The 26,729-nt window shown below is 41.3% G+C and overlaps 1 protein-coding gene across 4 annotated transcripts; it reads left to right on the top strand.

Annotated features, from left to right (window-relative positions):
- fbrs (fibrosin) lies at positions 1 to 26,729 on the top strand. 4 transcript variants are annotated; one of them, XM_082544919.1, is made up of 18 exons: positions 20 to 2,047; positions 5,089 to 5,256; positions 5,523 to 5,549; positions 7,311 to 7,340; positions 7,532 to 7,580; positions 9,238 to 9,565; positions 9,681 to 9,889; positions 11,762 to 11,997; positions 12,087 to 12,131; positions 12,232 to 12,339; positions 13,933 to 13,998; positions 14,147 to 14,188; positions 14,598 to 14,669; positions 14,765 to 14,903; positions 15,991 to 16,071; positions 16,204 to 16,287; positions 21,056 to 21,272; positions 23,787 to 26,729. In XM_082544919.1, exons 1-18 carry the CDS (start codon positions 1,745 to 1,747, stop codon positions 25,327 to 25,329), a joined length of 3,747 nt encoding a protein of 1,248 aa, XP_082401045.1. In that variant the 5' UTR covers positions 20 to 1,744; the 3' UTR covers positions 25,330 to 26,729. The 4 variants fall into 4 exon arrangements, with proteins under 4 accessions (XP_082401046.1, XP_082401045.1, XP_082401043.1 ...); XM_082544917.1 differs by having other exon boundaries at positions 11,759 to 11,997; XM_082544918.1 differs by having other exon boundaries at positions 23 to 2,047; positions 9,684 to 9,889; positions 11,759 to 11,997.

The raw sequence follows: 26,729 nt of genomic DNA, 5'->3' as shown, positions 1-26,729 counted from the left end.
CACGTGTTGCCGTTTCCACCAATAGGAAAGAGGTGGCTATTTTTCCTTATTTACTGTTTTCGCGCTGTCCTTAGAAGACGCTTTTTTTCTCTTTATGTGCAAAAATGTTATGTTGTAGACATTGAAAGAAATATTATATATTATAATTTGGCTCTTTAAAAATCTTCTGGGTGTGGAGCTTCTTTATGAAAACTAAAAACCTGACAGGACATCTCGGTCTCCATAGGGTGGCAGTAGCGGAGTAGCAGTAGCAGCGGAGGTACCAATCAGCCTGCCTGATGACTGAGGAAGAAGAGCGGAGCACACAATGCACTGCACGGTTGACAAGGGTTGTGTCTCCCTGGTTTTCGCGATAAATCTCCAGTTCAGTACAAACTCTCGAAGAGGCAGCAGTGGAACCGACCTGTTTCTTTCTTTATAACCTACACACTGGATTTATCGAGGGAAAAAAAGAATTCGGTGACCGGAAACGACGGCGATTGGTCAAGCTTCTCCTAAACATTGGATTACAGAGGCTGCATGAAGGAGCTGCCCAGCCCAACGGGGCTCGGCCGACACCCTCGTTTATGGAAATCGACCCCGAGGCTTTGATGCTTGGGCCTCGGTTTTTTTCCTTTATGATGGAGGTGGAACGACTCAACAGTTTTATGTGAAGGAGAGGGATATTATTTCGTGGATAATTCGTAGAATAAAAACCCGCTTCCGTATTCTTCCTGCTTCCTCTTAAAAAATTAGAGATAGTTGGTTGTTGCTAACAGCTGGATTGGCTAACGCTGACTAGCATCCATGCTAATGTTACGTCTTTCTTTTGATGCGACTCAGCTACCACTATCGGCCATGAACAACCCGACAGGAGAAGATTTTGCCCTCTTGGCTGCTGATTATTAGTTATATTCACACTCCACAGCCCGGCTTATCAGTGTTTACAGAAACGTTTTAAGAATAAAGTTGTATTCTTAGTTTGTCGGGCTTATATTATTATAAATTGAATTAGCCGCGTATAGGCTAACTGACGTTCGCTAACAGCAGCCATTTACTATTTAAAGTAAAGCAGACAGCTCTTTTTATTCCTCGTAAGGCGTAAATTAGAGTAACTGTCAGTATTAAACGTTCAGTTTCACAGTAATATGCAACGTCTCGTAATAGTCGTTATCAGGCCTGGCTAACTAGCTAATCAATTTGCTACTAATTTTGTCAGCGTGTGCAGAAATTAAGGAAATCACAAACAGTTTGTTGATTTAATCTGTGCCGAAAACAGCATTATTTTCAATCTGTTACTCCTGCGGAGGCAATCTCGCCCTGCTTTGGGTGTAACACAGCCAGACTTGTGTTTTATTGTTTACATGTTTACAACTTGTGTGGTTATCGCTTGGATTTCCTGCTAGCTAGCACGCTAGCTAACGTTAGCCGTCAACGACACACAATCAGCGATGTCCTGACATTCGCGTTAATGTCGCCGATGTTTTGAATTCCCATGTGGATGTAAGTTTGTTTTCAGATTTCAGAAATGACACTAACATTTCGCCGAGAGAACGGCACTGATGCCAGCAGCATACTGCTGTCAGAGGACGGTAAATAATAGCCACTGGTTTCCATTAACGCCATTTTAACAGAGGTTCTCGGAGAGGGCCTGTGTGGTGGTGTTTTTATTCGCGGTTCGGTACCTTCAACCGGGCCGGGACTTGCGTAAAAAAGTGCCTTTGGGAATCTCACCTAAGTTGCGAAAAGGAGGTGGCATTTGAACATGGAGGGCCCGAGCCGAAACACCGGATTCAGGCAGAGCCGGCGATCCCGTTCCCAGCGCGACAGGGAGCGGCGGAGGAGGCGAGTGGATCTGGCCGAGGAGCGGGCCACATCCCTGTCCTCGGGTTCCGATCGGGAGGCATGTGGGACCAACAGCGTGCTGGGTCCCGGTGGGAGAGAGTGCCGACCAGGGTTTGGCAGACACAGGCCTCCACGCCGGAGGAAGAGGGAGTCTGTGTCCTGCGAGGAAGAAATCATTGATGGCTTCGCTATTGCGAGCTTCATCAGCTTGGAGGCTCTGGAGGTGATTGTCATAATTTGGTGTTTTTTACACCCCACTAATCAGCTGTTATTCATGTGTACTTTCAGCGTTAGTGTTCGGTGGGGATTTGGCACCCTCCTTTCCTCTAATTTATTAAATAATCACCATCCTCGTAGGTGGTTGCTTTAATACTCATCTTTGTAAATTAAATCATCCAAGGGTGTGAAGGGATGCAGATTGAGCCCCTAAAGCGTGACAACAATCCACTCCCCAATCCTCTGATGGCTCCTGGAGAGGCCTCAATTATTCATGATCTAATTTTTAGAGGTGTTGATGAGCTGTGAAGTGGCCTTTGTAGATAAAGCAAGAACAAGAAAAACATTAAGAAAAGATCGTTTAACTATTTTCTGAGTTTGCGCTGTCACAAAGCTTTTCTTCAGACTCTCAAGATTTAAAGTCAGGACGCATATCGATGTCAGTACCTCATATTGAATCCAGTTTTGATTCTAAAGGTGTTAAATAAACCAGTAAATGCAGATAATACTGACTCTATGCCCCCAAGTCACCCCAAAATGCCCATTTGGAGAAGAACAGTCCCTGATATGTATTTGATGGGTTTTCTGGCTCAAAATTAGGCCTTTGATGGGTGACTACACGCATAAGCATGACTGATTCCCATATAGTCATAAAAAGTGTATGTGTTTCCTGATTTTTCCCTATGTGATAAAAAGCATGTGCCAAAGGTAGATCAAGTTAAACCCAACTTCAAAAAAAACTGTACTGCTTTGGCCCTTTGGTGGAAGACCAATTTTTTTGTATGTACGTAGCAAAAAAAGTACATTTTACGTTTAATTATTTACAAGATGTTGGCATGTGGTAATTTGTGGATAATCTTTGATAGTAGTTTAATCTGCCTTTGTGCTGATGTCATTTGCGTGCGTCTTACATCTGCATCAGTTTGAGGAAGCAAATTATTTGCCAATAGGTCCCACAGTAAAACTGCCCATTCACACACATACAGCTGCGCTGTTCTTCTAGGTAACTTCATTTTACAGTCAAATGGACCCATGAAGTATTAGAAACTGCTAACAGAGAAAAAGGAAAGAGACCTGCCAAAAAATTTACTGCTCTATACCAATGAAACGTCGTAAGTCCCTTTTTGTTAAAAAAAAAAAAAAAAAGAAACCATATCCTGTCTGTAGTTTTTCTGTAAAACATTTTTAAAAAGGGACTTTTCCAAATTAGACAAACAGACTGTGTTAGTTTGCATGAATTTACCTGCAAGTCATGCTGAGTTTATTTGCCTTTTTAAGTGTAATCTAAGTAGTTTTGCTCAAAATGACCCCATGGAAGTGACTAATAACGATTGGTCTGTAGTTAAGGCACACAGTTTGTGTAACTTTACTAATCAACTAACTAATATGTTAGTTTTCTTTTTAATTTTGGCCATTGAAAACACAAATATATTTAAACTTGAATAAAAGTTGGGCCTAATATAAAATAAAACTCGTTAATGTTTTAAATGTGGGACATACAGTGCTGTATGCCAGTCAAATGTTTAAAAAACAACAACAAAAAACTAGCAATTTTTAGATCTCAGGTATAAGGAAATGTATATTTAATGTGGCTCTTTTTGGTGAAGGAAAATCAGCATAAACTAAACTTTTATAAGTGGGTTCAATTTACTCCAGTTTAAAATGCATTTTTATTTTTCAAATAGCTGAAAATCACATACTGCATAGCTTTTGCGGTAAGCGTAGGTGAACCAGTCATGCTTATTTTTTTTTGCAGTCACTCCTGAAAGACGAGAAATATCCTGCATATGCGTGTCATATCAGAGTTGTGCCGTCTGAAAAACGTGCCTTTGGTGGTGACTAACAGTGATCAGTCCGGATGTAGTTAAGGCAAAGAGTCTGTGGGACCATACTTAACAGAAGTCTGCAGATTTTCCTGTATTTTAGGACTCACTGTAAATGGTTATTTCTGTCAAATAAGATTAAAAAAAATTGTCAACTTAAAGCAAAATCAACATCAACTTTCAATGTAATTTGATTGATTTGCTCCATTGAACCTTTTCACCATTACTCTCTTTGACCTTTATATTGTTTGTGACATTCCAGCAACTGGTTAAATTTATCAGCAGTTTTCTGAAAGTGATTTTTTTCCCCCCCCCTGTTTAAATAATTTTGTTGTTGTAATTTGTCGTTGCCTTGAGGGCTGATACTTTCCAGCAGTTCGTCAAAGAAAGGCGACAAGGCTGAATAATGATTGTTTGTAGCGGAGATGCGTTACTCGTCTCACCGCTCCGCTGATTTTTCTTCTCACTGCTGGGGGTATATAAGTAGGGAAGATAAATGGCCAGAAAAATGAGAAACCATGTACACTCCTTACTGTAGATTTTTCTCAGAAAGGTATTGATTAAACTCTTGAGTAATTGTTTAGACTGTAAGTTGTTATATCAATTTTATTTATCCTCTATAGAGAAATTTTGGTTGCTCTTAAAGACACATGTTAAGTTCTTTTAACCAGTTTAACAATCAGTTTCTTTTTCTCAAGCAATTTGGACATTTTTCTTCATTAAATGGTCCAAATATTTCAGTCAAATAAGGTTGTTACCTGAAGTTATTCCTCAAAGACTTATTGTGAGCCAAGAAAAATCTCATACATATTTATTTATTGCATATCAAAGTTTTTATTTGCTTAAAATGTGCTGTTGGGGGGTGACTGCATACCTAAATATGATTGGGTCGCATGTAATAAAGAGGGAAAAAGTATTACCTTATATTCTTTGGTAAAAACTCTGGACACCACAGGTAAAAGACGCCCTTTGAAAGGGAGGTCATGTACAATGCTTCAGTTAAATATATTGTCAAAACAAGCAATATAATTGAGTCCACACACAAACAGCTCCAGTAATATCCTCATGCTGGCTCATCTTTTTTTTTTTTTCTTCTATTTTTATGAACAGCAAAAATTAGGACTAATAAGCCTGTAGCTTGCCTTTGGGTCTTTGGCCTCAGGCTTACACATTAATGCTTATTTATCCACATTTAAATCCACATATTTTTTCTCCTCCTTATCAGATGGACTGTTCTTTGAAGCCCAGTCAGCGAACTGATATGCTGGGAAGGAGGAACAAGGGGAAGAGAGGGCCGGAGGAGAACGGCGGAGGACCGCTGTCAGAGCCGGAGGAAGGAGCCCCGCCCAGCAGCTATTGGAATAATAGTAGAAATAAGAGAAGAAAGATAGAGGTGAAACTGACTTTACTACCATGTTAGATGTCACTGAGATAATTCCTAATCAAACACACAATGTTTATACTTCTGTAGCGGTAATCACCTGTATATCCTGCTATTGAGAAAATGACCTTGTAAAACAGGTTCACATTCACGCTCTTGCACGAATTTTGACAACACCCATCGTCCAGGCAGTCCAGAGTGATTAATCACATCCATGAAAGGTTTAGAGCTAACTGAAACTCACTGAAGCTTATTTTATTCCTTTTTTCCCCCCTTAGGGGCAACCTCTGGAGACTGGCTATATTGTAAGTTTCTTTTCTGCTAATGTCCAGTGTTTCCCACACAGACTTTATTTGGGCATGCCTCATTTACTAGACATGAAGCTCTACACAGTATAGCCTGCCATTACTTAAATTGCACACTTTTATTTCTTAGCGTATTAACAGTGTCATAATTATAACATTTGTTTAACTAATCCGACATAACAATCTTTCTCTACTCTGTCCATGAGTGCACTGCTGTAAAGGAAAAGGCTGCGCTTTGTTTAGAACACAGAACATATTAAATGTTATGAAAATATCCAATTTTATCATTCGTGACAAACATTATCTGTATGTCATAGACTTAAAAATCATGTGGTCCACATGGTAACAAGGAGACAAAATAATTTAAAATTTCTGAAACTATTACAATAATACTTGATGGAACAAATAGTGAAGTAAAAAATATAAATGGAAAAAGCAAAGAAAAGTTGGAATCCATGTATTTCTGCTTGCATGCACACAGGCATACGTGGATGTGCAGACTGTGTCCGCTGATGTGTTGCAAAGCATGCCCAGCAGGTTTTAGTTTCCATTAGATTGATCTAATCTCTTCCTGTTAAGATCAGTCTAAATAGTTGAGCTTGTCTCAAACTTGAGATATAACTGGAGGCATTTCCCCTGGAAAAAAAAGGGTTTAGATTTATTGATCTACTAAAGTAGATATAAATCCCTTCTGGGTTGCATTGGGAAGGCCACAGTGTTAAAAACATGCAGAGCTACCTGCTCGGGGGGGGTCCCTTGTGAATAGGGGAGCAGCCAAAAATAGACTTGCGCTGAGAGAATGGGATGATTGATTTACATGAGGACAATCCTGCTTGCTCTCATTTTAATCCCTCTGATGTCTAAATCATCATCTGTGACAGCCCCAACTCTAGCTCCTGTCCCTGTATTACAAGAAAGGCAGAAAGGACTTTACATGTTTGTTTTCTTTGGACACCTGTTATGATGTGACACTATAACAGAAATACAACAGGCAGAGCTGAAGATGCTAAGAGTGACCAGGATGGACAGGATTAGAAACGAGTATTTCCGAGGGACAGCTCAGGTTGAGCAGTTTGGAAACCAAAGTTAGAGAGGTGAAGCTGAGGTGGTTTGGACATGTGCAGAGGAGGGATAGTGGATATACTAGGCAGGAGGAAAAGAGGAAGAGCTCAGAGGAAGTTCATGTAAAGGAGGGGACACACACACACACACAGGGTTGGTGTGACAGGAGGATTCAAGGGGTGGATGGAGGCAGATAATCTGCTGTGGCAACCCTTAAAAGCAGCAGCCAAAATAAGAAGAATTGTCATTTAGAATGATTAATGTCTTTATCCTGAGATAACAAGACTTTGGAGTTTGGCTTGAAAGTGAAGCTGGGACGAGAGGCAGTTTATTATCACTCTGCTATTTATTATCATAACGTGTACATAATCTAATTTATTTAAGAAAATGTGTGCCCCACAGATAGTTTACTTTGCGAGTCATGTCACTGTGATTTAAAAAGTTAATCTGAAAACATGGTAAATGAATTGGAAAATGTAAAACCGGGAACATGGTGGGAAATAAAACAAATGAATCTAAAATATGAGGAATCAAGGCAAAATATTAATAAGAAAAAGAATAGAATAAACCCCACTAGGTTAATATTTTAAAATATAATTCTGTGGGGAAACACTGTTGTGATGAAGTTGGTTTACATTCGTTGGCTGACATATTGTAATAAACATAAATGTTTTCTTCTGCCTTATTTTCCTCTTTCAGTGTGACACAGAGAGTGACACAGGAGACAAGGTGTGTGTTGTTTACCAATATTCTTATCAAGAGTTTCCATGTTTGGTTATGTTTGTGTAGATAAAATTATTATTATTATTATTAGAGGGATCCTACCACAGTCATGTTCTCTTCAGTTGTAATCTTAAAAAATGTGTTGATTAAAATGGAGACTCGTTCTAATAAAATCCTCCTCTTGTTTTCCCGTGTAGGCCTCCGACAATGACATGGATCCAGTGTTCACAGTCAGCACTAGGAAAGGTTTGAGAAATTTACTATTGGCATTTCTTTCCTGCTGCTTTACATTCAGGAAACGCTGAACTGATGTGTCAGTCAGTGGGCTCCCACAGGGCTAAACTTAGATCTTAACAGAAAACGAGTTAAACAGGCTCAATTGTTTTCGTTCTTTTAGTTATTACACAAAGTGGAGCTGATTAAAATCTGCAGATAATGAAATGAGAGAATACAGACATGTGCTGCATACGGAAACATGAGGTGGAAGGAAACGTTAGAAAAATATTTTGGAGACCTGGAGAGGGTACAGAAGATGGTATCGTCACTGTCTGAGACTTCTTTTAATCTCCAGCAAAAGTATTGTTAGATTTAAAATAGAACCCACTTGCTTTTTGTTTCATTTACCTCAGTTTATTTTATTAAGATAAGAAAATACCATCTTAAATACAAACTAAAGAAGACAAAGAGCCACTGCTACTCTGCATTAAAAGGAGCTGCTTAAGGTGGTTTGGGTATCTGACTCAGACAACACCTCCTAAATGAGGCGTTTTACGCATGCCTGCTGTGGAGGAGACCCAGAAAACGCCTTCTTATCCCCCACCAGAAGAAGTGGGGGAGCTGGCTGGGTGAGGAGGTCTGGGCCTGTCTTAGACTGTTAGACTGAGACTCTGATCCGGACCTGGAAAAGTGATATAAAATGGATGGATGGATAAACCCATCAGTGGTTATTCAGTTTTGTTGGATGTATTCATCAAAGGAACAATTATGAAAACAATTATAAACATAAATGTGTATGCTTTGTAAACCTTTCAGAAGCTTAGTGGTCCAGATCAGACTCCTTCACTCCCAGTATCACAGTCACAGGTAGAAAGGGGTGCATCCAAAGTCCTTCTAGAAACAAGTTCAGCCACCCTGACAGCCCTTCTGTACATTTATTTAGATGCCTTATTTAAATTAACTTTAATTTAAATGGTCATTCGGATATAATAAACTGCATTTCTGCAACCACTAGTAAAATATGATTTTAAAAAATCATTTTGTCATAACTTATACTTGGTGTTTAGTTTCATGACATGACTTATTTCGGCAGAGACACCATGCTAATTCTTGTTCTGGACAGGAATTAAAGAAAAGCCAAGAAAACGGTTATGTTTTTAACCAGTTTTGTTAAATTAACTTGACTAAACATGGACATAACAGCAAGCAGGACAAACGCCATCTCCTAAAGATGTTCCCGTAAATGGCACTGAAATGTTGTTAGAGACGCAGCAAAGATTTTTAATATATGACTGTTTAGTTTCAAACATTTACCCGCCTGTGGCAGACGGCTGATCATCTTTTTTTCTGCTGCATACTCAGATCCAGGTCCATGTTTTTATGGTTAATTGATTAGGTTATTAAAAACTGTGTACCACTCTGTCTTTGACTTCTAAGGAACATGAGGCTAAAACACTGAGATGGCAGTTAGTTTGCAGGAATTCATGCTGACAGTGGAGGTGGGGGCAAAAAAGTATTTAATCAGGTTGGAACATCGGATTGTTGCGTCCAAATTTTTTAACTTTGGGTTTAATCACACTCAAGTGGTCAAGCCAGTTTTGGCTGTTCTGAGGGTGTTTTGCTTTGGAAGACCTTTGTCCTTCCTGCAGGAGTTGAGAAATTGCTGACTGGTTTTCTCTTCTCTCAGTTGTCGATCCCGCCCCTTCAAACATGGGCTCATCTGTGGGCAAAAGCTGCCCGTCTCTGCCGGTGCGCTTTGGTGGCGTCTCACGGTTAATGGTGACTCCACGGGTGTCTGGGCTGGAGCGAAGTCAGGAGAAAAACCTGGAGCCACACTTCCCTGAGCCGGTTTCTTCTTCTACCTCTTCCCCCTTCTTCCCCGGCCTGCCTTCCCACTCCCCGGTCACGGTGCCCCGGTCCAGCCCAGTCAACGGCGGCAGCCGCCACAACAGCAGCCCCCCGCTCTCCAAACCCAAGCCCTCTTTGCCCCCTCGAACTCAATCCATCTACAACAGGTATGAAACATACTGAAAACTGAAGCTCAATTTCTTCTTTCATCCCTCTGATGTTGTCTTCTACATCTCTTTGGCTCAACTGTTGTGTTTTGTGTTTGTGTTTTCTCGGCGGCAGCAGCACCCCAGTCAAGCCTCAACCGTCTGCTTCATCTGTCGGGACTTCCTCATCTTCCATTCTTCCCCCACCTCCTTCCGCCAGTGTTTCTCTGCCCTTCTCAAGGGGCTCAGGATCCTCAGGGCCTCTCCGACCCCCATCCCGAACCAGCTCTGGAGCATTGTTCACATCCTCACCTGGCCTTCCTCCGCCTCCACCTCTGCTGCAAGGTACAGCTCACCCGACAGAAGCGGGTACAGCAAAACAGAAATGCTTCATTTCACCGTTTCAGTTGTTTATGGGAATGTGATGACTAATGTGTTGCAAAAATAAACCAAACCCAGACTTCCCCAGGCGGTTGTCTGGGTTTGTCTGGGGTGTTGAGGAAGTTGTGTATTGATGAACTGAGATCGGGTCTCATAAGCACAGCATGTGTTGCATAAAGTAGAAGTTGCATGTAAGTATCACTTCAGTAGTTGTAACTCTTTTGTTCATGTATCTGTGAGATTAACTTTAGTTTATGTTTCCCACACACATACCTGGTTTATTAACCTTTATGAGTATTTGGCAACAATTTTAGGATTTGTTTTTCTTTTCATCTGGCAAAAGGAAATCATGAGCAACCAGCTCTTATTTTGAAAGTTGAGCCATCCTTTGGTTCTCATGTTTTCAGCTTTGTTTATGGCCACTGTGTTGGTTGTGGTGCACACCAATTATCATTGTTCTCACAGATCTGTAACCATTTATACAGACCTGGCAGTCTTTTCCTAAACGATGGGTGTCACAACTCAGAGAAAACCTCAACTTCAGTACTGACACAGGAATAGAAGAAGTCAAAACAGGAAGCAGAATGATTAGAGGGTTTTTTTTGTTTTCTTTTCTTTTCCCAAAGCTGTTGTTTCAGTATCTGCCCCTCTTATAATCTCTCCGAACTCCTGCCTTGATATAGAATTCAAATGACAGTAGAGACTGACCCACTTGCACACTTGTCTCAGCCTGGTAAAAATTAGCAGTAATATAACACCAAAGCCTGGTGCACGCCTGCATATTTTTAATTTTTTTTTGTCACTCTTTGTGTGCTCGACCATTCGTAAGGGCAACTGCTGTTGCAGCTTTCATCAATATCTATTAGCTGCTTCCACAAAGAGGATCTTGTCCACTCTGTGATATAAGTGCAAACCCTTGAGAAAACCTGGGCTGTAACAAGTGTTTATTTCCACCTATAGTTTTTATCAACAACCTTTTTTTTTCCTGACATCAACAAGACAAATATCTAAATAAAAACTGAGGCAGGAGAACAAAAACTATGATGGCACGAAAACACGAAATGCAACACGAAATGTGGCAGAGAGATGAGATCCAATCAGAAGTAATCTGCTTGTGTGGTAAGATTAGACGTGTACATTTGAGTTGCCCTCAGGAAATCTTTTCAACTAGCGCCCATGCTCCCTGTTTCTCACGAAAATGCAACAAAATGACACATGGACACATTTTGTATTTGATGCTGAGGAAAATAAGACTTTAGAAACTCTATGGAGGAATTCTCATTGTTAAAAACACAGCAAACTTTTACACTTTATATTAACTGAATAAACTTTATATTTAGTCTACTATAAGCTTATGACCTTTAGTCCACTCAAACTGAAGAAATTTAGTGTCTTAAATTCTGATTAATTTATATCTTGATGCACAAGCTCACGCAAAAGACCCTTAAGAGTCAGCTACGTCGTAGGCTCCGCATAGATTCAAGGCAGAAGTCTAAATAAGCTTGATTGGAGCTTGAACTTGTGGATGACTGGTTGGTGTGCGTCTATGCTGAACTTGCAAGCAGCTACAGAGCAGAATAAGGGCTACCTGTGCCAGATGCAGTTGTGGTGGTGTAGTTAGTTCTTCTGCTAGATAAGACTCCCTGAAGAAGCAGGTAATGAATAATTTGGTGCTTGATAAACAAAATATTCACAGATCAGAAGATTTACCTCCACACATCCCTTTTAAGCATTGTTTGAATTTCTGAACTTGACCACCAGTGTAAACAGAATTTTATGTTCTTTAATTTATTTTCCCGTTGCCTTCCACTAATTACTGCCTCGTTATTCCAGCAGAGCGTGAGGGCAGACGCAGCGTCCCCGGGGCTGAAAATAACCCGGCAGGCCGCTCCACTCCAGGAGGCCCAGCAGCGCCGAGCTCCACGCAGGGCTCATCGAGCCGGACGTCTCAGAACCAGACGAGCATCCCGGCGATGGCGTTCCAGTTCCATCAGCACAACCACCAGCACCAACACACGCACACGCATCAACACTTCACGCCCTTCCTGACCCCAGCTACGGCGTCTCCGATGGTGAGAGAGACTCTGCTGTTTTACTCCTGTTTTAAACTCCACTGCAGCTGGAATGTGTTGACCCATCTCAACTGTTTTTGTCTTTTTAGTTCGATAAGTACCCAGGCAAAATGGACGGGCTGTACCGACACACTGTGAGTATCTGAGAATAGTGCATGGAAACGGGAACTAAAACTGTAGGCGTATTTTGAAAGTCGTGTACCGGCCACTAAGGTGTGTTTGTGTTTGTGCCAGATCTACCCAACGTACACGCCGCCCTCAGTGCAGGGTATTCAGATTCCCCCTCCTCCTCCTCCTCCTCCTGGGCATTTCAGCTCATTGCAAGGGGCATTTCAGCCAAAGGTGAGGAAAACTCTCCTTGTGTCTGTGTGTTAGCATGATGTTGTTTTTTTTTTTTGTTTTTTTTCAGGCGATAACTTCCACGTCACGGTTTATTTGAGCTCCCTGCGATGACAATGTCACAGTGTCACAAGCACTAGAGGCAAATTTGCCAACAATCCAATTTTTCGCAGGTTTAAACGAGGAAGCTTATATTTTAAGTTCCTCGTTTTGTTGTTTCTCCCAGAAACTCCAGTAATTTCGACCAGTAACCTATCACACTCAAGTTGGAATAACTATAATAAATGCATCCGTTTGCCTTAGGGCTCAGTCACACCGGTTCTAGAGGTCTGTGTGAGTGATCCCTACTGTTTGGAGAGTTGCTTGAAAGCAAGTGCAAATAATTTGGCGTCAGCTGTACAATTTACAGGTGCCAGGTTTTTGGTGATTCGCCCTCTCCAGCAACCACTGGCCAGATGCACATTTTTGCAGCCAGAGCGTCACAGATAGGTCCCTAGTGTGTGACTGAGTCCTTAAGTGTTTTATTTGACAGAATTTGTTTGATAGAATTCAACACTTTCAGTGTAACCTGGGAACCCATAACCTGATTAAAATGGCACGTGTGCAGCTAACCTCTGCGCAGGCAGAAGAGTTAGATGCTGAATAAACTAGTTCACTGTTGACCCATATGTGCGATGTGTTTGATGTGTGCCACGTCCCAGTAGGGAAACGGCAACTTCATCTCCCCATTTGAAGCTGGTGGTGGTACAACCGCTAAAATGAATTGCAAAAGGATGTTTTGTCATAGCGTAGAGGTGCAGGCAGATGATTTCCTGTAAAGCAAGAAATGTCAAATTTTTGTTATGAAGTAATAAAATTTAAGTGCCTTTGTTTTTAATAATGTTGATTGACATTTTGCTAATTTAATCAGGAATGCCTGAAGCCTGTTTTCTGGTCATTTTCTTCTGTTTACATGTAAATTATGTGTATTTGTTGCCTGTTGAGCTTAACGGGCTTTTTGCAACCATTGCCAAATGTTGATCGGGTACTTGACAAATCTAAATCTTCCTTTTATGAGAAGGAAACAACTTGAACTTAATTTGAACCTTACCAAGGACGTCCAGGTGGTGTTAATGAAGTAGATCCAGTGCACTGTGAATTTGTGTCTCAGCCACTCAAACAATTTTGGTTTTGAACTATATTTCAAATAAAACTAGATGTAGAAAAAAAATAACATTTGCAGCCAATTTTTCTACCAAATTAAGCAGCTGAAAAGGCAGACCAGACCAGAGTGCAAAAAATATTTCTTTAAAGTGGCACGTTCCTATTCTGCATCAGTGCGTTTTTATCTGTCACATCAAATCCTGGATTTTCAAATCTAAATGTTGACAGGTATGACTAGAGGCTAGTCGAATGAGCGGCACTCATCTAACAGCATGGGTGCTTTAGTTAACTGACTTCCTAAGGCTCTTGCAGTGTCTCTTGGGTTTGACCTGGCTGCATTAGTTAGAGTAAAAATACATTAATGTTAGCGCTAAGAGAGCAAAGAATAACGCCAGGTGTAGGCTGTGGCTCATGTGTTTGTGCTGTGTCAGTGATAGCCTCTTTGTCCCTCAGGGAACGGGTCCTGATATACAACGATTTGGGGTTGTGCCTTCCCACCTGCAGCCCAAAGACCCCAGGGTAAGGACACTGCGCTTTACTCTCGCGATGGCAAATTTGCAGTATAGGCTAGGATGTGCTGCAGCACAGTCACTACAGCAGAAACTACTCCTGAGAAAGAGCAAGATGTGCAGATTAAAAGTGGTTTTACACTTCTCTTCTCTTGTAGCTTACTGAACACTTTGGGACATCAACATTGAAAATCACAAATGTAAGCAGAAACAGATGTTTTTGAATCCCTCTGCTCCTTTCAGTTCTTTAGTCTGCATCACTGTCTCACAACTTCACGCACTCTTTGCACTAATCTCACTTGTAATCTTGACTACTACTGGTCTATTTTCTGCTCTTGCACACTCGGTTAGATTTTTCAGACCTAGAAATTATGCTATGATGTATGCGGTTATTCTTTTCACCGCCTTTCCTTTTTTAAAAATATATACATAACCAAACTTGAGCCGGGCCCCAGATTTTAACTTTTTCTCCTGCTGCAAAACCTCAAGCTTGTATGGAGGTTAGAAAAGATATTCTTGAACTGCAGGATCTGCCTCTGTGTACAAAGGCTTTAAAGTTGTAGATTCAAGATTTGTAGAATAACACAGTGTCTTTTTTGTGCTGCGCAGAAACCAGGAAAATGGTGTGCTATGCATGTTCAGGTGGCCTACATGATCCACAACCATCAGAGAAAAGTAAAGGTGAGTGTCTCTTACTGACATCATGTGGGGAGAGATTTAATTGCCACTATGCAAAGATGACAGTATGATGTTTAACTCTTCTGCCCTTCATTCAGCTCATGCAGGCTGATCCTCACAAACTGGACTTCCGCAGTGACCCGTTGGCCCGTTTTTCTGGAGCTGGCGGACTGGGTCCAATGCCCTTACCTCCTGCTCATGACCTGACCAGACCTCCCAGTTTGTTCTCAGCTGCAGGTGCATGCCTTTTAATGTTTCGGTGTCCCAGCTGGTAAAATGTAATTTATTTATTTATGTCTGTGCACAGATTGTTGCTGTAAATAATGTGCAACAAGACAAACAGGATTCAGGCTGTCAGTGTCTTTAAAATCATAATTCTTTGTGGATTTAATGGTTAACAAGTACAAATCTGTGCTTTAGACTAGCGTGTGAACATTGCATTTACAAATCCAGGCTTCTTCAGTATCCTCACAACTGAATTTCTCGTATTCTGCCAAGAAATTTAAAACTACATAAACAAAAATTATAAATCCCAGCCGTCACATCCCTAAGTAAATACTGCTAATACTACAACTTGTTTGCTATTGCAGCTGTATTGGTGTTTAATGGATTTGAAGCTAGTCAACAAAGTATGTGCAACATCTGCAAGTACTGCTCTAGAATTGCACAAGATGGCAAAAAACACAAACAGCGGTGATAAGTCCAAGACAACGAACACTGGAGAGGAATAAAACAAATCAAGAAAAACCCCTCAAAAGATTTAAAAGTGAAAACAACAATCAAAGCTTGGTGCATTTAATTATTTAAAATGAATAAAGAAAAATTTACTAGTTTTCCTAGATAATATCAATATTATATTCCTTATTGATAATACAATTATATTAAAAGTATACCATATGAAATGTTAAATGAATGACGTCACTGTTTGCAACCAGAGCAGCAACCAAAAGTTGTTTGTTTTTGTTTTTTTAATTCAGTTTGAGATGAGTTTCCTCATTTCAGTTTAGTTTTTATTATTATTTTTAAGGTTTTGTTTTTTGTAGTTGCGTTAATAGTAGTTGTTGCTTTAAATGTTATAACTGGGACCAAAAGAGTGAGCTTTAGGCTGATGGTGGTGATTCTGTGGTCAGTTTAAGAATACTTTTTCGAACTTATCAGCGAATCAGGGCCAAAGATGTGATCGGTTTCTTCTGATGTCTCTGATCACTCTTGGACTTTGTGTCCTTCTGTAGCTTTGCTGTTTGGTGTGTGAGTAGCATGTTGAGCTTGATTTGAATATTCTTGACATATTTTTTTGTTTTGTTTTATTATCTCTTTCCCTCAGGTCCAGTCAATCCACCCTCGGCTCCTTTCATCTCTCCATCAGCGCCACACTCCTCTTTCCTCGCACCGACTCCACACTTGGGTAAAATCAGTTCAAACTTGAAAGATTTTTATTTTTAACTCATGACAGTAACGTTTTTTTATAAATGTTTAGTTGATGAAACCAGGATTTTAGCTTGTTGTTGTAAAACTGTTTTTAATGGTTGTGTTTTAGATCTGTATGGCCGATCGCCGTCCTTCACCCCGCTGGGAGCTCTGGGTTCTGGTGCCTTTGGAGGACTTGGGAGTCCAACACTGGGTCAGTTTCTCAGCATCTCTACGCCTGATGTGCAAAGCTTAAAGGATCAGTTCAGAGTCTTTCAAATCTACCTGAATGTAGCCCTCACATGTCACACGGATGTTGAAAGAGTTTCTGCGGGCTTCTTAGTTCTTACTTCCAAATCAAAATTAAAGGTGTAAAAGTGCCTCTGCTCCACAGTTTGGCTCAGTCCAGATAAAACTGAACCACAGCTCGGTGTCCTTGTAGTGTGGAGAAAGTGTTTTTTGGATGGTTCACGCTTGGTCTAACAACATTACAACAACAGTTAACATTTTCTCACGGGCCAATAGAAGCCTTGCCATTGTCTATGAGGGAAAACGGTCCTTTCAGGTCATGTTACAGATCGTATTGAATAAAAAAGGAAGTCTATCCAGTCAGATCAACCTTAAAACCCCAACTAGAACAAAGGAGCGTTTATTTATAATTCTCTTGGCAAACTAAAACCCCCGAACACAAAGCTCATCGCACACCGCTTTGTAGCTTGGCTACTAGCAGACATTTTAGTCTCCAACTACATAGGTAACCTGGAATGTGTTCACCACCCCTCACGTCAATCAGGAATATTCTTCACTCCTAGTCATTGTCCCGTTAGTCACTCACCTCAAAGTTGATCGTTGGGACCTGCCCTCCTCCCGTCACTACTAATAGTTTTGCTGGATTTCTTTGACCTCTCGTGGCTTACTGTTGACACCACTTGAACCTTTATAACATTGACATATACAGCTGGGCTCAACCTCACTAATGGTAGTGTTGGCTTAACCGATGCTCAGTAATGGTCTAAAACCTAACAAACAAAAACACTAACTCGATGATGTTGGTGTTGCTTTTCTTGGATTCCTTTGACAACATGTTGGCCTCTTAAATAAGTTCTTGAGCTAAACTGTTCTGAGCTGCGTTTGGGTCACCGTAATCGTTCCATTTCACCACACAGGCCAGTAGGTGATCTTTTCCTAAAGGTTCAAAATCCACAGTTTGTGCAAACATCGAACAACACTTCAGCAGTCAGATGAATATAATGAATTGGATGTCTTCTCCCTGGCTGTTGTACAACAGGTACTGTGTGCTAATAACCTGATGAAATTATCAGGAAGTATTTCAGCTCTGTGCCTCGACAGGGAAATGCTGCTTGGGGAAGCATGTGGAGGGGAAACTGCCAAATATCTGTTTGGCTATCTCAAACTACTGAAGATAAACTTGGAAATTCATGTGGATTTTGCCCCCTCGTGTTTTAGTGTAGTCTCACATTTAATGGCTCATGTAGACAGGTGGGATAATTATAGTCAGCAGCAATTCAGCATATGTGTGACATGTGTGTTAAAACAGGTATTTAAATATCCAAACTGATCCTTTAAGTCCTGCTTCAGTGCGTGAGCTTTCTTAATGGTGTGTGGAGTGTTTCCACCTGGGTGACTGAGTTTTTGGAGTCTGTAATGATTTAATTTAATTGCCAAAGAAACATCTTAATTGTTTAGTTTAAGGACAGACCAAACTAGTCTTCACTCATGTAGTGCAGCGAGGGGCTGTCACGATACTTGATGTCAGCTAGAGGTAAAGTTACAGGATCGAGGAGTCTGGAGGTCTCCCATTGAAGGATGTGAAGCACTATAGGACAATTGTAGTTTAAAAAAAAGTCAAATCATTGCAATTCTATCAGTCACACTGATCTGTAATGTTGCTTAGAGCCTTTCAGGCTGAAAACTGGCCTGATGAGGGACGACTGTAAATGAAAGCACGACTGGCCTGAATGCTGTTAATGCTGTTAGGTCTAAGTTTTTATTCTAACCTTGTGCTATCAGAATTTGGGGAAAAAATTCTACTGAAATTCTAACAAGCTAATAGCACAAAATGGCTTAAATAAGGATTAAAATTATATAAAGATCAATAAAATGGAATACAATAAAACACCTGTATTATATATTATGGTAATAATAAACAAATCTGGAATCAAAATAAATACAATGAAGTAAAACAAGCACAGATTTAAACAAAAATATGAACTAATATTATTGTATAAAATAAGATATTAAAATTACTTTTACTTTAAAGAACTGAGTGGGTTTTTTTAACCTTACCAGATGTCTCTGTATTTCCTTATTTCTGACTGTTTAATAAACAAATGTATTTTATTCTGATATAAGTGAAACTCCAATTAAAAACAAAAAACCTTTTTTTTTTTTTTTTTTTTTAATCCCAACAAATTCAACTTAATTATACTGGATTTTTTTTCCTGTATCTGTGTATATTTAAAAAACAAAACAAACAAAAAACCCTCCAAAAAACTGAGAACTACCCAAGATGCTTGGCATCTTTCCTCTGAGGAAAATAACCAGAAGTATTATTTATTTATACTTTTTTTTTTTTTTTTTTTTTTTTTTTTTGGTGTAATGGGCTTTAATTTGCTCAAGCATAAATACTTTTGGTCTATCAAAAATCTAAAAATATCAGGTTAATGCCCAGACAACTTAACAAAGACCTCTTTGCTTTAACTACATGTGGCACAGTCGTGGTTGCTTGGTATGTGTGGCCAGTTTTAATTCAATTCAGTTTTATTTAATACAGCGCCAAATCACAACACCAGTCGCCTCAAGGCGCTTTATATTGTAAAGTAGAGCCTACAATAACTGACAGTAGATCAGCTGTGCAGTGTTGACACTTCAGTCACATTTTGAGTTTTGATTTTGAAATGTGACGTTATCGTGCCACCCCTTACTGCAACACGTAAGATTAAATTAATCTTTAAATTGTAAAAACATCTGTCTGGGTGTGTTGGGGCATTTACTGTGCTAGTGAGATGATGATGATGATGATGATGAAGAGAGGAGGAGATGGTTTTGACTTGTTGATTTGCACGACTGCTGGTTCACTCTGATTGGGAGCTTCTCTTTATGTCATAATTGTGTTTTCATGCATATAAGCTTGCGTTTTCTAACCTGAGGTGGCCTCCCCTGCCTAAAGTTTTACTGATTGATTTGATCTGCAGCTGCTACTTCTTTTAGATTTACATTTAACAGTCTTATCTGCTCCTGTGGTGTGGGTGTTGGGCTAGCCGTTAGCTTCAGTAAAAACAGAAACTGAGGAGGTGGCTGATAAACATTCAGCATAGCCTGACACACTCATAAGAGAGATTTATGATGGTACCTGGTTACCTTCCCTGAAGCCAGTCGGTATAATTTGGGGAACTGAGCTCCTGTAACCCAGCCTCTCATTACTACTGTCTGTCTGTACAGCTTTGAGTGTTGACCAGGTTTGAATTTTTAACACTCAAAGGTCACAGTTTGGTATTTAACTTAAATTTAGGCTCATTATTTGTGCAAAATGTAAAGATTGTTAGTATACCCGAGGGGTTGTAAAGTCAGATAAATTAAGGTAAACTTTGAAGAAAGATCCATTTAGAAATGCCCTAAATTAAGTTGACTATAGCTTCAGAGATGCACAAACGTTTTTCAGCATCTGTTTTTGATTAAACTTTATTGTAAGCGTCCAAACAGACTGTAGAGAGACGCACGGTGACTGGCTGACTGACTCAACCCATATATTGTGTGGATTTGGCTGCAGGAAGGCCAAATAATATTACTGAACACTCTCATATCTATTAGATATTACCACATCTATTATTGAAGCTGTAGAAAATGTAAAAGGAAAAACAAGCTTGCTGAGACTAGGCATAAGACTAAGCTTTACATGTGCTACAGCTGAGTCACTGCTGACTTCTGGCTTCATACAAGGTTGGAGAGGGAAAGTTCACACAACTTCCTCTAGTTTATATTCTTCCTGTCCTGCTTGGCCAAAGTGTACTGTCACGGTCCAGAGGAGGTGCAGGAGCCTTGTTCCCTCTCAGACAATGTGAATTAAAGTAATTAAAAAAAATATTTCTGGACATTTTATCCAATGAAACAAAACCTACCCTGGCTTTAAGTAAGAATTTAACTGAAAATCCATCTTATCAGCTTTAGATACCAGACTATTTGGATATTATTTGGTTGGTTTAGAGATTACATCCCCAGCCCTATGTTTTTACTTTCATTACTGGTACAGGTTTTGGGATGTTAGCCAAAAGTTTAGAGTTTAAACCCTGAGCCGTCCTTTTGCTTGTGAGTAGGGTAAACTAGTCTTCGAGCTCGGGCCGAGGTGTTTGTCATCATGCTTTTCTCCCCTCTTAATGCTTTTCTTTCCTGTCTCATAGCACAGCTACAGCTCAGCAGTCACTGTCACAGAGACATGCTGTGCTGGGCTTTGTCACTGATATACAAGTAAAAGGTTGGATGCATTAATTTGAGTAACGAGAAAGTCAAGTCCACCATGAACGTATGGATTTCTGTCCAATTGGAAAACAATCAGGGTTTGTTGGGAGGTTGTCCCATTGTTTAGTTGTGTTTGATCAACTAGACAAAGCTGGGCGAGTTAATAAAAGTACCCAGTACTAAACTATATCAATTAAAGGGTTACAAGAGGTTTGATTGTTTAGCAGGGGTCAATTTCTTTTGAAGATTTCCTTTGTATGTGCTGCAGAAGAGGGTGTTGAAGGAAGTTAAGCGTTAAATAACTGGACTTGTTACTGAGAGGTGTTTTTACTGCTTTCAGTTTGAACTGCTACTTTCTAAAATAATATTAGATGCTAACAATAATACTTGGTGTAAAGCATGTGTTTTTACAACCAGTAGATTATCAAATATTTAATGTGAAAGTCAAAGGTGAAGATTTGCCTGTAGTGTTTTCTAACATAAAAAAAAATGTGTTTCATTTGCAGCCGGCTCCGTCTTTGGTCCTAAAGACTCACCAGCCAGTGTAGTCGGGGGCTTGTCTACCCCAAACCATCATGATCCGTGGAACCGTCTCCATGGTGGCCCGCCTGGATTCTCCGCCGGACCCAGCTGGGCTAAAGGAGCAGATAGGAGGGACGAGAGGGAACGAGTGAAGGAAGGCGAGAGAAGAGACATCCCTCACATCAAGGATGAAAAGGACAGGTATGAAATTAAACTGGTTTTAAGTCAGTGTAGGTTCTAAGTCATCCAGGTCATGGGAATCTTAACTGCTTGAGTTAAGGCAGCTGGACTTTGAACTACCAGCCATCTACAAGTCTTGAGATCTATTCTTACATCATTTACTTGATGGCAAGGTTGGCTCGTCGACTTCATGAAACTAAAAGTTCATTTGTCTTTAACTTAAGCCTTTAAGGCTAATTTATAAATAAAACAATACATTTTTTCTGTATTGTGTGGCATTATTTAGTGTTAATCTCGTCTCTGCAAATCGAATGCAAAAGTAATCACTCTGGGCCAGACTAAAAGCATTTTATTCCACAGTGAAGCATTACAAAGATAGGACAGCTGCTGGGCTTAACTGTGTTACCCCTGTTGGGTATAGTAGTCTGTAGGTAATGCCTTTGATGGTAAGGAGGCTGTAAGACTTGCAGTAAGATGCCTCAGGGGGATCAATGCAGTGCAAGTACAAAAAGTTATGTCCCCTTCGTTTTCAAAGCTATCCACTGGGCACGATTGGATGGTGGGTCATATGTTGGACTTCCCTGTTCCATGGTGTCCTGCTTGTTTTGCTTGGCTTTCACTCACAAACCCAAACACATGCCTATGACATGAGATACAAATGCACAATTAAGTCTTTGACGATGGCTGAAAGATTCATTCAGTCGCTTTATTTTACATGCATGAATACAGTCATGTTGGAAACCCACAAATATTCGCTTCTAACAACCAACCAAACAAGAAACAGTACAGCCGATACCTTGAGTCAAGTTACAGTTGCATATATTGACTTACCAGGAGATCCACAGAGTTTTAATACATTTCAATGCTGCCTTTATTTAAACTACTTATTAAAAAAAATATCTGTATGCTTGACCGTGAGTTGTTGCAGACCAGCCAGCAGCAGGCAGAGAAGGGAACAGAGAGGAAAAACTTTTGAGTGTGTGAATTTACTAAATTAATGAACACGTTTGAGCTTGCATTAAAACCACAGACAGACAGCTGTTTATTCTAACAGTGGTGAACACAGCGCCCTTTAACAGCTGAGGTTGTGGGAAGGGAGTCTCTCTTATTGTGTTAGACAAGTTATTTACCTCGAGAAAAGTGTAAACCGTTACCAGCAGGTGCAGGGGAGGGAAATAATTATAGATCACCTGCTGAATTTGTAAGTTTGCTCACTCATAAAGAAATAAGCAGCTTCTAATTTTTATGGTCGTTTCATTTTAGCGGAGAGAGACAGAAACTTGACCAAAACTCCAGAAAAAACACACTACATAAAAATTACAAATTGACTTGCATGTCATTGAGTGAAAAAAGTATTTGATCTCCAACTACCCAAGCAGAATACTGGCTCACATAGATTGTAATCCCAGTCAATCAATTACAGATACTCCTGCCCTCTTCTTGTTATGTATAAAGCACACGTGTCCACACGTTGATTTTCTTCCATTACGCTATTTTGGTGAGAAAATAGTGCTGTCAAGAGATGTCAGGGAAAGCTTGTAGTCCTGCAAGAAGCTTGGTGGGAAGGTGGGAACTGTTGGTGCGATTATTCAGAAATGGCAGAAACATAAAATACGTTTGCAGCCCAAAACTGCACGGGAGGAGCTTGTTAATGATCTGAAAGCAGTTGGGACCAGTTAGCAAGAACACCATTGGTAACACACTACACCATGACCCAAAAAGCACCATCCCCACAGTTGAGCACGGAGGTGGAAACATTATGCTTTGGGGCTGTTTTTTGTGCTAAGGGTATGCGACGATTTCACCTCACTTAGTGGCCAATGATTGGAGCCATGTACTGTAAATTCTTGGACGAGAACCTCCTTCCCTCAGCTAGAAGACTGAAAATGGGTTTTCCAGAATGACAATGGCCCAAAACGTACCACCAAGGCAGCCAAAGAAGAAGCACATTAAGGTCATGGAGTGGCCTAGCCAGTCTCCAGACCTCAGTCTTATAGAAAACCTGTGGAGGGAGTAGAAGCTTCAGGCAGCAGCCAAGACACCTATTGGATTCAGTTTCTGTAAAGAGCAGTGGTCCAGAATTCCTCTTGAGATGTGTGCAGACCTGGTGACAAACTACAAGAAACACCACTGTGCTTGTCAACAAGGGTTTCTTCACCAAGTACTAAGTCATATTTTGCTTGAGGATTAAATACTTATTAAACAATCTATACTTTTTGTTGAATGCGTATTTTCTGGACTTTTTTTCCAATCTTGTGTCTCCCTCCACTAGAATAAAAGAATCAAAATATTAGAGACAGTTCATTTCTTTTAAAGTGAGCAAACTTGCTGCAATGTAACGTTCACAGAACTGGAAACTGAATTAAATTGTAATCTATGGGAAAACTGGTGTGGCAGGTATTAAGCTCTACTGCTTCAGGCCTCCAGTTTTAATATTAAAAATACAAATATCAGGAGCTTGAATGTTGTTTAAATATCTTCCAGCTGCTTAAAAATCTAGCATCCCCTGAACTTTGTATGCTTTTTGTTTTGCAGAGACATGCTGTACGGCCCACCTGTGAGGATATCTCCAGTCGGTCCTTCCTATAAGCCCCGCAGCAGCACCCCAGTCTCACACATCAATGGCCACAGCAGCACCCTGGGGGGGACCATTGGACCTATTGAGGACCTGACACGCAGCTTAAACAGAGACAGAGACCGCGATAGAGACAGAGATGTGGAGAAGAGGCCAGTGCTGTCTACGTCTTCAAGGGGGCCTCCTCTTGGATCTTCTTCTTTAGTAGCAGACAGGGACAGGCCGCGGTCTTCCTCATCTTCTGTGCTCACTCCTCCCCCACCTTCTAACCGCTCTGCCCAATCTCCCTTGGACCTGTACCCCCGCTCAGTGGCTTCCACACCGCACAACTCCCACAACGAGTCCTCGCACTCCCAAAGAGACGGTAGCCTTCCCTCTTCCTCCACTGCTTCCTCTTCTGTTTCTTCATTGTCTCAGACCAAGAAGCCTGATCGGACCTCGACGCCCCAGTCCAAACCTTCCATGCAAATTCAAGTGAAACAGGAGCGGAAGGAGGAGCCGGAGCACATCCCCATCTCCCACCATCCCCTAGCACCCAGCCACAGCTTTGACCGCCCCAACAGCCATCCTCACCACCCCAGTTCTGGCACCCCTTCTTCCTCTTTATCTCTGACTCCTACTCCAGGTGTCCCTCTCCCACCACCTACTCCAAACCCACCTTCGCACCAGCAGATGTCCCTGCTGGAACGCACAAGAACCATTGAAGCATATCTGGGGGGCGCAGTGGGTCCTGGAGGGTTGGTAGTCGGTCCTGGTGGTGAACGTTTTCCCCACGGTCCACCTCAAGGACCATCACAGGGCGCACATAGCTTCCCTTGGGACCCGTGGAGGGAGCAGCAACATCAGCATCGTAGGGAGGCTTTAGCATTTCGGTCAGACCATCACCTAGCCCTGCGACCTGAACATCACCTGGCTCAGCTGTTCCGGCATCAGCGCCTTTTTGAGGCAGAAAGGGCCGCTGTAGCCGCAGCAGTGGTGCCCCACCCACAGCCTTCTACCTCTAATGCCTCCTCCTCTGCTGTTCGCCCCGACTTCAGCCTCATGGCGCATCCCTTTGATCGCCATCCTCAGCTCGGACCCCCAGGAGGTGGGCTGATGGATGAGGAGCAGCGGATCCAGATCTTTAGGGAAGACTATCGTAATTTAATGCACCTGCACCTCCCTCCTGGCTCTCACCTGTCCAGCCCCTCTCATGCTGCTACTGCCCCTCACCTGGATCAGCTTCACCCTCTCGCCCACTCTCTCCCTCCGGGAGCTTCTGGTGCTCACCAGCACCACCCGGGCTTCTACTCCCGCCTCACCCCGCTCATCCCACCCCACATGGCCAACGGTATCCTGGCAAAGACCACGGCGGGCTTGGTGGGACCTCTTCAGGTGGGGGCGCCGCCTCCGCTCATTCCGTCCGTCACCAATCGGTCGGCCACACCCCCCCGCAGCTCTAGACTCGCAGGTCCAGGTGAGCTGGCACTGTACAGCGCCCACAAAGACGCAGAATCCAGATAGTACAGGGACAACACTGGAGGAGATTAAGGGAAATGTCAGGATCACTGTGCTGCTCTCAACCTGCCCCTTTTCCTCTTGCAGACTACTAAACCCCGACCTTCCAATTACACAACCAAACCACCCCCGCACCCCTCCAAACAATGTTTAAAAACAAAAAAGGAAGGAGGTGATGGCAGGAAGGGGAAAAAGCAAGGCATGGATTAAGCCCAATGGTTCTATCATTGCAATTTAAAGGTACATGGTTTCTGTGCATCCTTGGTGTATTTTTATTTTATACTGAAAGTTTTCAGAAGAGGCAGAGGACAGCTTTTTCATTTGTCAGGTGAATTATTTTCCATACTTTTTTTTTTTTTTCTTAAGCAAGCCTTTTCCACGTGGATTTGGAAACGACTTCCAGAGGGGATAAATGCCCAGGGGTTTGTTTGTCCACGGCTTGGTTAATTTATGGGATACTTCAAAGCCCTCCGCTACATGTATCAACCCTGCTTTTAGGTGTTGTGGGTGAGGGTTTATTTTGGAAATACAGTGGTAAAGTGGTCCTCTCTTCTGTTTTTGTTGGTGTGTCACTGCGCAAAGACAGATTACCGATGAGACCATTTCACGAAGATCATTCAGCATCGTACCTCAGTTTCCTGCTTTACCCCCCAAAATCCAACTTCAGACCCCTCAGCTTCAATTTTGACATTGTTTTGAAAAAACTTTTTTGTTTTTCTTTGTTGGTTTTCAAAGGATGAATGGCGAAATGAACTGTGCTACACTGTGAACACAGTGTCTTTAGAGCTTCCTGTAAGTGTTTCCCAGTCTCCTCTTGAATATACGAGCAGGACCAGATTATAGTAGTCTAGAGAAATTGCCTTTGTAATTATTATTCTTAACATTAATTATCTTCTATAATAATAAATATATTCACTGTTATGTTATTTGTCATTGTTTTGGGTATCAACCAGTACTCTGTCCCCGGGTAGTAATGTTTCAAATCATCCAGAAAGGCCTGCTTCACAAAAAATTCTTCAGTGCTTGTGAACATTAAAGCCGCATCCATCGCAACCTCTGGCCTCTTCAAGAATCTCATCTGTGACTATAATGCTAAGAGAGAGAGAGGTTTGCCTGTGCGTCTCACTGGTTGTGTGTGTTATATCCATTTGGGAGTATGGGAGCCTTGTACATTGAACTGTCGAGTTGTTTCTTCAACAAAAGTAAGTTATATACACGGATAAGTGGGACATGTGCTGAAGAACTGAAAAGGAAAAAAAACATATAAGGACTGTCAAAAGACAACTAGCAGTGGGTATCCTGAGAGGGAAAAGACTGGGTCGATTATTTTAATATGACCGTTTTATACCTTTCGAACCCCTCCCCTAGAGACCACAAAGAATAATTATTAAATGAATTGTTGTTTA

The sequence above is a fragment of the Aulonocara stuartgranti genome (assembly GCF_965226115.1).
Source record: "Aulonocara stuartgranti genome assembly, chromosome: 8".
Taxonomy (NCBI): domain Eukaryota; kingdom Metazoa; phylum Chordata; class Actinopteri; order Cichliformes; family Cichlidae; genus Aulonocara; species Aulonocara stuartgranti.
Note: the sequence above shows the minus strand (reverse complement) of the source record. Positions and strands in the feature narration are given on the sequence as shown.

What these genes read in the sequence shown, in the direction of transcription:
- fbrs (XM_082544917.1), top strand. Translation starts at nt 1,745, where the DNA reads ATGGAGGGCCCGAGCCGAAACACCGGATTCAGGCAGAGCCGGCGATCC. An exon ending in CACAGTCAGCACTAGGAAAG is followed by an intron (nt 7,581 to 9,237) that starts GTTTGAGAAATT and finishes CTCTTCTCTCAG; the next exon opens with TTGTCGATCCCGCCCCTTCA. An exon ending in ACCATCAGAGAAAAGTAAAG is followed by an intron (nt 14,670 to 14,764) that starts GTGAGTGTCTCT and finishes CCCTTCATTCAG; the next exon opens with CTCATGCAGGCTGATCCTCA.